The following is an 11,787-nucleotide window of genomic DNA, read 5'->3' on the forward strand; positions in this document are numbered from 1 at the left end:
AACTTATCAATATTGCTAAACTGGGAGCTTCTAAGTAAGTTTTTAAAAGATTTTATACTGAATTTGTAGATCACAATCTGTGTATATTCTTCTTTATAGTAGTGTCTATTAGATGCAGTTATATGAAATTTGGTGTATACTGTCCCTTTAAGCCCAGATTGCCCCCTCCAGATAAGGCAAGTGGTGGGTGTAGTTTGGCTGTAGAATAACCATTTTAATAAACAAGTTGTTCATATGTTTTAATAATGTTTAGACTTGGTAGATATGTTTTTCTATAGCAAGACAACAGAAATGTCATACTTAAAATATATTTACTGTCCCTTTAATAGTCACAATATCACATGTATTTGCATTTATTTTTCTTTCTAGTTTGATTTATGTATAATGGACTTTAAACTTAATTGGTGCAAATGAATCCTCACATGTATCCCTTTTGCAGTTTATGTTGAAACACTGATAAAAATGCACTTTATTTTAGCAGTTTAATTTGAGATATGGCAACAAAATAATAATTGTCACCATGAAACAATATTTTAATAAACTATTCATATTTTAACATTGTTGCCTTTTAACCAAATAATTTTGCAATGCTTACCACATGGGGTGTCAACAATATGCAAAGTACTTGTACGAAGTTGCATGTGTCACTTTTAATAGTGAACTTTCAATTTTACTATTAGGGAAGGTCTGGATTCCTTTGAGCTGGAAAATTTCATACAGTATAAGGATCTATTAGATTTCCTAGGTCCACCCCTTGCTGGAATGGTTCCCTGTCCTTCCTGTAGATATATATATATTGCTGTAATGCTTCACAAGTAAACAGAGGTGAGATCAAGGCAAAGAACAAAACATTTTGCCTTGCTTATTTTTCTGCTTAGCACAATGAGGAATGAAATCTGTTCCCTGGCATTTGTCCGGGCAGTGTTTGCAGAGTTTCTTGCCACCTTATTATTTGTATTTTTGGGATGTGGTTCAGCACTCAACTGGCCATCATCTCTTCCAAGTGTCCTTCAGATTTCGTTAGCCTTTGGCCTTGCTATTGGTACCCTTGTACAAACTTTTGGACATGTTAGTGGAGCCCATATAAATCCAGCTGTCACTATATCATTCCTCGTTGGGTCCCATATTTCCATTTTGCGTGCCACATTTTATATTATTGCTCAACTTGTGGGGGCAATAGCAGGAGCGGGTATTTTGTATGGAGTTGTTCCACCAAGCATCAGAGGCAATCTAGCCATAAATGCGGTATGTATTATATTTTGGTCTAAGACATTTTTGTTATAGTTTATATTACAATAAAAAACTTTTAAGTCTAGGGCATAAAGGAATTTGAATGCATAGATGAAATTTAAAAAACAAATCAATCATAGTGTTTCACAGTAACCTTCTATACCATTTAGTATGGGAATATAACTAGTTTAATATTTGATTAGGGGGCAGGTGGATAAATATTTAAATATTTATGATATGTATATGTTATTTCATATATACATACATATATATTGTAATAGAAGGGCAGGGTCAAATTACTAATTTATTTCTAATTTTCTAGAAGATAATTGCAACACATTATATACAGAGTTAATGAAAGATAATTATGGTGTATTAATATAACAGTTTTATGATGTAATTCCCACGTATGACAATAGACTTTTGGACACTTTTCAAATATAAGCAAAACATGGTAACATACATAGTTTATTTGAATGATCTTTGTCATAATATCATTTCTAGGTGTCTAATGGGACCTCAGGACAAGCATTCGCTGTTGAACTGATATTGACGTTCCAGCTTGTTGTTTGTATTTTTGCTTCAACGGATAGCAGAAGAAATGACAATGTAGGATCACCAGCTTTATCAATTGGACTTTCTGTTACTTTGGGACACCTTTTGGGGGTAAGACTTTTGTTAGTTTCTAAAAGCAAGTATAAACAGTGTTTGCATTCCATCTTCATAAAAAGCTTTACAGTTTTACTTGCAGTTATGAGTTAATTTGTGAGAATTTATTAAAAGCAAACAAACCTGTCATCTAAAAAGCACAGGTTATATGCAGACGTAATGGAAATTGTTTGGTGACAAATATGGGTTAAAAAAATAGTTTTTGCTAATAAAATGTTATAACAGCACTTGGTAATCTTCCAGAGGTATTGAGAAAGACTCTTGACTGCATAGTTAACATTGTTTAAATATTAAGAAAATGTTATCTTCTTTTCTATCTATCTAGTCTATCATCTATCTATCTGTCTGTCTGTCTGTCTGTCTTTTTTGCGGTTTTCCCAGTCCCACTTCAAAACCATTAAATTATATAGACGTGTTTCTTTACCTAGAAGATCACATAACTGTTAGTAAAAGGGACAGTCAACACCAGAAATGTTGTGTTGTTTAAAAAGAAAGATAATCCCTTTATTACCCATTCCCCAGTTTTGCATAATCAACACAGTTATAATAATACACGTTTTACCTCTGTGATTACCTTGTATCTAAGCTTCTGCTGACTGCCCCTTATTTCAGTTCTTTTGACAGACTTGCATTTTAGCCAATCCGTGCTCACTCCTAGGTCACTTCATGTACATGAGCTTTATGTTATCTATATGAAACACATGAACTAATGCCCTCCAGTGGTCAAAATGCATACAGATTAGAGGCAGTCTTCAAGGTCTAAGAAATTAGCATATGAACCTCCTAGGTTTAGCTTTCAACTAAGTATACAAAGACAACAAAGCAAAATTGGTGATAAAAGTAAATTGGGAAGTTGTTTAAAATGACATGCCCTATTTAAATCATGAAAGGTTTTTTTGGACTTCCCTTTAAATGGGTTTAGAGCTAGATTCATAAACAGCCTCTCTAGGCTCACCAATCCCTATGTTGTTCAGTATTGAGTAGGAAAGAGATTTATTGAAAGGTTACCTAGCATAATATATTAATTTAAGAGCATGGAGAGTCTACAAAGTGAATCTAGTCCAATAATACCTGAACCATTACTAACATGGCAAAGCTTAGTTAGCTGCCCAATAACAAGTCATAATTTTATATCTAAATGAAACATCAATCCAATATGTCTAATTTAATTCACAGATCTACTTCACTGGGTGTTCCATGAATCCTGCCCGATCTTTGGGACCCTCTGCTGTAACTGGAGACTTTAGTGATCATTGGGTAAGATTTTCTGTCATGCATTAATAATTAAACTAATTGATAAAGGATATAGTCATACGTAAGCTGAAAAACACTGCATGTTTAAGGCATAAGAATAATCAATACATATACATATGCACACACACACATAAAAATATATTAAATACACAAGGAGATACCCAAACCCTGATTTAACTCAAGACATAGGGCTTCATGTATGAAGGAGCGAGTGGACAAGCTTCTCAGCTCGTCCGCTCACCTTCACTACATTCGGGCAATGGACAAACAGGATCTGCTGCCCATATAGGGATGGTCAGTCTCTGAGAGCGAGCTTGCTCTGTATGATTTTCCCTCGCCACTTTGGAGGTGGCATAGGGTGTAAGAAGCAGCGGTCTGACATATGCAAACCTGCCCTACAAGGGCTATGGAACAGCTTTCACTGCTTAGTACATAGAGCCCTTAATTTCCTTTTGTTTTTACATACTTTAAATTCCAGTTTCCATAGATAAGACTATTTCCTCATTTAAATTTGTACTAAAACAGTTTTTAGTCCAACATCAGCTGAATAAAAGTCAAATAGGAATATAGTTCCTTTTATTTGAACTCAAATTAATTTGTAAAGAAGTAGTTGCCACTGATTTTTTTTTTTTGTACTAAGAAATTGCTTTTAAAAATGCTTGATTTGATATTACTTACAATCTTACTTATTCACCTACTTTATGGTTCAGTATAGACTTACTTTCTTTGCTATACCATAATATGTGTCTAATAAATGACTAAAATAAATAAACATCCTGGTTGTTTCAGTAGTATATCAACCAAAATAACCCAAGCGTAGAACTAGATTCTATGTGTTTGTAAAGTTTCTCAACAAAACATCTTAATGCAAAGACATTTGGCAAGAAACTATAATTCCAATTTCAAAGGTTTATTTTAAAAAATATTAATCTTTTTTTTTTTTGCTAATTTTATTTTAGGTATTTTGGATTGGACCCATTGTAGGAGGAGTTCTGGCATCTCTCATGTACAACTATCTGCTTTTTCCATACAACAGAAGCGTCTCTGACAAAATTGCCATCCTTAAAGGTACATATGAGCCAGAGGAAGAGGCATGGGAAAACAAACAGGAGCATAAAAGGCAGTCTGTGGAGTTATACTCTGCACACCCACTGCCCAAGGCCACCGAGAAATTCTGAGCATTATATTATAAAAACTCAACTTTCATTTTTAAGTTGGCAAAGAGGATCTACTGGTTTCAGGAACAGCTTAAGAAACAATTCTTCAAGTAAACATAACAACAATCTTTACTAAACATATCAAACTTTGTTTGGTTTCACACTGTATTGTTTTACATAATACCCAGGGTCTAATTTGTACTTGACTTAATAAGGCAGCTGCCAAGAGGTATCTGCACTCACAAAGATACCTGCCTAATTGTTCATGTGCAGTAAATGTATTATTAGCTTCTAATCTAATATTTCATGTGCTGCAGCCATGGCTGCCTAGTGAAGTCAGTAAGAGGCTGGGCTAGGACTTGTATCTTGTCTTCTTAACCAGAAATTGGTTTATGGGTTATTGATGCCATGCTAGTGGTACCCCCCTACCCCCCAAAAAAAATATTACCACACCAAAAAAAAAAACACGTACACCCATTTCTGAGAAATCTGTGTTTGTTATTTAACACATTGTTATCCTTATAGGGAACTACATTTTGGTGAAATATGTACCATAGTACCAACAATGTTTAAAATTGTTATGTCTTTCCAAAAAGGGTCGCAAACAATTCTCTCATATAAATATAAATATGTATATACTGTATCTGTAAAGATATTTCAGAAGAAGTGCTGCCCATACATTAATGCTATTTATATTATTTGTGTATAAAGTAATAATATAATAGGAATGTAAGAAGTTATGCAAATTGAATGTTTGATAATATAGAATATATGTACAGGTAATTTTTAAATAAAGAACATTTTAAAAAAGTTAAAAAAATGTAAAAAAAAAATGCAAGTATTAAAATCTTTTGGAAAAGCTCATAAAATTACTTTTTGAATTGAAAAATAAAATACATTTTTTAGCATTAAATTCAGTGGATTTATACAGAGTACATAATAAATATGTTTGGTTTTGGGGGGGGGATTTCTCCAAGATGATAGTAACAGGGATAACGGGGATAGAACTAGTTCATATCTAAACATTTAATTTGTTGTTTTTTTTCTTCCATCAATTATAAGTTTAGTGCATATGTTGTGGGTCTATTTACGGTTTTCATCTGAATGGTAGGTTCATTTGTAACTGCTGTAACTAGCAGGGGGTATAATGTTATATCATTTGGTTCAAAAAGTCAGCTACAAAGTTAAAAGGTTTCATGGTTGAAATCCCCCATTCCTCTTTTAACCTCTCTTCTTGCTCAGCATAGCTTCTGTACTTGTAAGCAAAGGCAATATCTTGCAAATTCAGGGCAGCGGGCACGTTTGAGGCTTGGACGTAATAGAGTCAGTAACAAATGTACATAGCACCCCCTGAAAATCCCACTGGCTGGCCCCTATTCATATTGCAACTGGCAAAATTACAGATAGATGATGGCGCTCAGGTATAGGGAATAATTGGGTTGAAAATGGTGTATAGGCTTTTCCAGAACCTATAGAACTATATTCAGTCTACAGAGCATTCACTACCAATGAAGAGACAGTGAATGTATCACAAAATTTATTGTATGAAGTAAGAGAAAGGACTTTTCATATTTATACTCCGACTATGAAGAATAACTTAATGAGTTTAAGCTTTTGTAAAGCTTAGTTTGCACTTCTATAAAGAATGTCTCTGTTCTTGCTCGATTTCTCCTTTATAAGTATGATGTATGATGTTATCAAATGTTATTTTTAGTTTATTTATATGTAATCTTAAAAGATCCAATCTGTAAATAAAAAAATAATATACAATTTAAATATAAATTTAAGGTGATGTGTAAAAGCCTCTTTTTTATTTCAAATTGTGACTACTATATAATTTAATTGATTTCACAATAAAAGGCTGAATTTAAGATACACACTGGTTGTTTTGTATTATATATATATATATATATATATATATATATATATATATATTAATATATATATATATAAATATTGTATATGTGTGACTCAAATAATTCTAACTGATTTCTATAAGCTATCTACAGCAGCTGATAAGAAATTATATTAAGATTAATATCAAACCCTTGAGTTTTGAAATATTTTTGAATGTATCAATCTTGAAAAAATAAAATGTTGCGCTAGCTTTAAAACAAATATATTCCTGAGCGCAATTTTTTTAATAAACAGCTGAGATATAGCATATGATGATCTCATTGCCTTCTCTGTAAAAACAGTATAGTATATCAAAACGATTCTAGAAAGATATGAATATACTGCATATACTTAGAAGGGACATTAAAGGTTTTCTTTTATATAAGCACAGCATATATCTGTAGTTATGCACTGAACTGCCAAAGATTGGACTGAAACATAATTGTTTTAAACTCATCTAACATTTTCATTGTGTTTACACAACTGACAAGGTTTTGCACATAAAGAGCAGTTGGGGATTTATTAATTGAAGAGCCTGGTTGAATTAATATTCTTGGTTTCTGTGGCCAAATAGGATCAGATATAAATGAGCTTGTGCTCTAAACTAAGCAATCACTGTGTAGAATGTTGCAATATCACGTAAATGCCACCATATTTAAAGGACATGAAAGTATTTTTTTCCTTCATTATTCAGATAGAGCATTCATGTTTGAACAACATTCCAATTTTCTTCTATTATCAATTTTTCTTCATTATTTTGCTATCCTTTATTAAAGGAGCAGCAATTAACTACTGGAACAAGCTGAATACATTGGTAAGCTAATGACAAGAGGCATATACAGTATGTGCAGCCACCAATCAGCAGCTAGTTCCCTGCTCCTGAGCCTAACCTATATATACTTTTCAACAAAGGATACTAAGAGAATGAAGCAAATTGTTTACAATTGTCTGCTCTATCTGAATCATGAAAGAACAATTTGGGTTTCATGACCCTTTAAGTATGATGGATGCATTCCAGCTGAAGTTTTTTTGTTTGTAGAAGAGTTCCATGGTACAAAACAAATGGCATTTGAATCTAATTTTTAAGGATCCCCAATTTGTAAACATTTACAAAATATACCATATGCAAGGAACTATATTTCTGTCCATTAAAAAGATCTTTCATTGACATTTTCCATATCAATAATCTATTTTCAAAATGAAAGTAACTCCAATCCAAAAGTAAACCAAGTTTTAATATTGGTTTCAAAACCCTAAACATAATTTTAATTTAAAACCCACGCTTGTATTCCAATCTGTAAGAAAACATATTCCTTACCAGTTTTTGCATTTTTCTGGGATTCATCTAATTTGTCAGCTAAAATAGATGTTAAAATACCACATACAGTATTTAACATTTTTTTAAAGTGCACCCATAAAAGGGCAAATTTGCCTGTTTACGGGCTCACGTTAAATAACAAACCATTACAGTAGCTGGTTGGTAGCACTTTGCGCTTGAGTTCATTAACCTGAGCTCAGATCTCTGGTTAATGAAAAAAATGTTCCCCTTTTTCCCACAAAATAAAGTGTAAGGTGCCTTTTTTTTAAAAAAAAAATGGTAGCATATTTTTTTTTTTTTTTTTTAATAAATAACTGCACAAAACAGTTTAAAGGGTTTAAAGTGAGCGGATGTGGGGTGTTAGAAAAAAAATGTCACTGAAAGTGCATTTACATTGTGGTCTACGGGGACTGTGTTTTAAACTATAAATATATATGTGTATGCTTATATACATATAAATGTATGTGTTAATATGTGTATATACACATAAAAAAACATAAATATATATGTCTATATTCACATACATATATTTTTTTATATTTGCTGCCCAATGCTGCGCAACTTACCTCCTGCGCTAAGTTCTGTGATGTGTCTATAGGCACCAGAACAAGGCTCTCATTAGAGCCTATGGAAGTGTGCTCTTGTAAGCGCATATCTTCCATGCAATGTGAACAAGAGGTCACATTCACATTGCACTCAACTTGTAATACTAGCTCACATTTGCGTGTGACAGTATTACTGAGTGGAGCGCAAAGGTCGTGCTTGCAAAAGCGCAATTTTGCGCTCCAATTGTAATCTGGCCCACAATATTTAATTATACATTGTATTTTTTCAACACAATTATATCATTTTTTTTGTACCCATTTCCTGTAATTTATCTCTAAAAATACTGTTTTAGGCAATTCCCTTAAGCAGAGCATGCGCTAGACTTTAGAAGCCTTAACACTCCTACATTCTACAAAGTGATGTTTGATAAAGTTTTTGTAGTTCATTTATATCTGTCCTTAACTAAGCTCAGCATAGTTTTTTTTAATGTTATGTCTTTGGTTTGCAATAGACATTTTCTAACCAAGCAGTTGAAATTAATTAAAGACATTAATCTTGTATGAAGACCTTTTACAACATAAAAGTTGATCATTTAATAATTAGTTATATGTTAAAGTGAAGGTAAACTTTCACGAATGAGTGTCCGGCAGCTGGGAAAACTATTTGTGGAAATTGCAGCGCTGGCTCAAGGGGCAAAAAAAATTAAGTGTGTCTACAACTTCCCCAGTCCCACTAATGTTCACAAATGCTGGCCCCTCTAATAAAAAAAATCTATGCATTTCTACATTGTAGTTCTTTGAATTTCAATAAAATTTAAATAATATATATATATTTTTCTGGTGGTGTCACCCCCTGGAGGGTGTCACCCGGGTGAGGCCCGCACCCCTTGCACCCCCCCTAGTGATGCCACTGATTTAGCATGGACCCCTAAAGGAGCAAATTTCCCCTTTTATGGATGCATGTTAAATTAGCGCTCCCCTTGTAATATATCCCTTTATTGGGAAAACAATTTTGAGTTTAAAGGGACACTGAACCCAATTTTTTTCTTTCATGATTCAGATAGAACATGACATTTTAAGCAACTTTTTTATGCCTATTATCAATTTTTCTTCGTTCTCTCGCTATCTTTATTTTAAAAGCAGGAATGTAAATCTTACCAGCCAGACGATTTAGGTTCAGCATCATAGATAGCGCTTGCTTATTGGAGGCTTACATTTACCCACCAATAAGCAAGCATAACCCAGATTCTCAACCAAAAATGGACTGGCTCCTATGCATCACATTTCTGCTTTTTAAATAAAGATAGCAAGAGAATGAAGAAAAATTGATAATAGAAGTAAATGAGAAAATTGCTTAAAATTGCATGGTCTAGCTGAATCATGAAAGAAAAAAATTGGGTTTAGTGTCCCTTTAATGTTCACTCAAAGTGAAAGTCAACCATAGCGTTTTTGAAACACTAGGGTTGACTGTTGAAACAAATAAAGGGCACTTTCATTCATGAAGTATAAGATGTTTGTGAGTGTATACATACAGCAACATTACTAAATACCTAATCATTTTTTATATTGAATATTTGCTTCTGACTACAATTATCCTTTTCATGCAGGTTGGTCAAAATTGATAAGCTGTAATTGCAGCTTTTGGACTTTGGTAAATTCCCCTCAATGTTTGAGGAGCATATGGTATAGTATAAAAGCAAATCAAACATATCCCCAAAAAGACTATCAATACATAACCCACATTAAATAAAACTCCTAATGGAACTAAATTGTATATTATTCTTTGTAAATGTACTCTCCCTGTGTTTTAACAGATCTCAAGATTGGCTTGTTTGTAGCAAATTGCTGTTATTAGTCGATAATGGGAAACAAATGGCTTGAAATGATAAAGATAATGACAATATTTTGGAGATAAGTACAAATATTTTCACTTGGGTGAGCATGTGCAAATTAACTTCAAACTTGTTATCAGTTTCTGAAATACTAAACGAAGAGCTACATTTTTCCTCTGTCATATACCTTTCCCAACGTTCTGCTTTTATCTGTTATGTTTGGAGAAACTTTAATATACAGACAATTTTGACACTACGAACAGTCCTTTATTACTTTACATTGCCGGAGAGCTGTACTTAAAATTGTTTTACAAAGATGAAAGCAATATTTTTAGCATTCTTTCACTGAAGGAATAGACAGGTCCGCAGTTCATATTCGGCCTAACACATTTCCAGCAGGGCAAGTAATCTGATAAAGAGCATCAAAATAAGGAAAAAAAGTCTTAGTACTAATAAACAGGCATCTATTTTAAAGAGACACTGAATATAATATGGCTGCTGTTTTTGCTTGTTTAAAATATGATGAATACCCAGTGATACAAGCCCTTTTAGTTCACATCCATTGCATTCCCATGTGCTGAAGAAGGTTTTTTCAATATATGTTAGCTTCTATTTAGGTGTTTTTTTCTGTAAGTAAATCACTCAAATCACACATTTATTCCCTGCTGAGTGCATACCAAATAAAAAAAAAAATACAAGAAAGTTTTACTTTGTTTTTCTTTGGAAAGGCATAACTTAGAATAAAACTTTAAACATAAAGGCCGGCACAGAGACTCGGGAAGGGCGAATGTGTAAATTTCCGAATTCGAATGTTAGAACGAATGTTATTACCGAAATTCGAATTATAAATCCGAATGTTGATAAGAACGAATACTTTTAAAAATTCTATAATCGAATGCTATTTACAGTTTTCGAATGTCACTTTCGAATTTGAATGTTTATAATTATATTGAATGTCCACATTCGAAATTTTGAATTTAACATTCTATTTAACAAATACTATTCAGAAGTTCAATAGTTCATGTGGTAGGGAGGCAATCTAGTAAACTGATACATAATAGATACAAATATATCATTTTGAATGTTTCTATATAGAATATTGTATAATTCGAATATTACATTTAAAGAAAGCATTAGAAATACTAATACAAATTTAAATTCGAATTTTTCAAAACAAATATTTTCGAATGTAATTGTAAAATTCGAAACCGAATATTCTAAAATCGAATGTTAGAATGTTATGTAAACATTCGAAATTCAATTTGAGCGAACGAATGTGTTAAAATTCGTTTCATTTTTCAAATGTTGCGAAACATTCGCCCATCCCTAACAGAGACCTTAAAGGGACATTAAAGTGCTAAGTACAACTACAGTAGCATTAGGTGAGTAGGTTGCTACTCACCATTCTGTTGTTTCCCTCCTAAAACTTGCAGCTTTCTTTAAAGATGTTCTTTTATTTTAAACTAGTCCTAAAGCCCGTTCACACGGGCCATTTTTTGCAGTACAGCGGTCCCACCCCTTTCTCTCTCTCCCCCCCCTCTCTTTTGTGCTCTCTCTCCCCTCTCTTTTGCGCTCTCTCCCCCTCTCTTTGCATTCTCTCCCGCTCCACCTCTCTTTTGTTCTCTCTCTCCCCCCTCTCTTTTGCTCCCTCTTTCTCCCCCTCTCTTTTGCTCTCTCTCCCCCTCTCTTTTGTGCTCTCTCTCCCCCTCTCTTTTACGCTCTCTCTCTCCCCCCTCTCTTTTGCACTCTCTTTCTCCCCCTCTCTTTTGCGCTCTCTCTCTCCCCCTCTTTTGCGCTCTCTCTCTCTCCCCCTCTCTTTTGTGCTCTCTCTCCCCCCCCTCTCTTTTGCTCCCTCTCTCCCCCTCTCTTTTGCTTTCTCTCCCCCC

General features: G+C 33.5%; 1 protein-coding gene across 1 annotated transcript; it reads left to right on the forward strand.

The window, feature by feature from the left end:
* Positions 1 to 882: 882 nt before the first annotated feature.
* LOC128652072 (aquaporin-5-like) lies at positions 883 to 4,331 on the forward strand. Its single transcript, XM_053705023.1, has 4 exons — positions 883 to 1,245; positions 1,735 to 1,896; positions 3,076 to 3,156; positions 4,113 to 4,331. The coding sequence occupies exons 1-4, from the start codon at positions 883 to 885 to the stop codon at positions 4,329 to 4,331; spliced, it is 825 nt and encodes a 274-aa protein (XP_053560998.1).
* The last annotated feature ends 7,456 nt before the right edge of the window (positions 4,332 to 11,787 follow it).

This window comes from Bombina bombina, chromosome 3 (assembly GCF_027579735.1).
Source record: "Bombina bombina isolate aBomBom1 chromosome 3, aBomBom1.pri, whole genome shotgun sequence".
Taxonomy (NCBI): Eukaryota; Metazoa; Chordata; class Amphibia; order Anura; family Bombinatoridae; genus Bombina; species Bombina bombina.

Bases quoted from the DNA above. Each gene is read 5' to 3' on its own strand.
- LOC128652072 (XM_053705023.1), top strand. From the start codon at position 883: ATGAGGAATGAAATCTGTTCCCTGGCATTTGTCCGGGCAGTGTTTGCA. The intron at 1,897-3,075 runs GTAAGACTTTTG...TTTAATTCACAG, and splicing joins CTTTGGGACACCTTTTGGGG to ATCTACTTCACTGGGTGTTC. The intron at 3,157-4,112 runs GTAAGATTTTCT...ATTTTATTTTAG, and splicing joins GAGACTTTAGTGATCATTGG to GTATTTTGGATTGGACCCAT.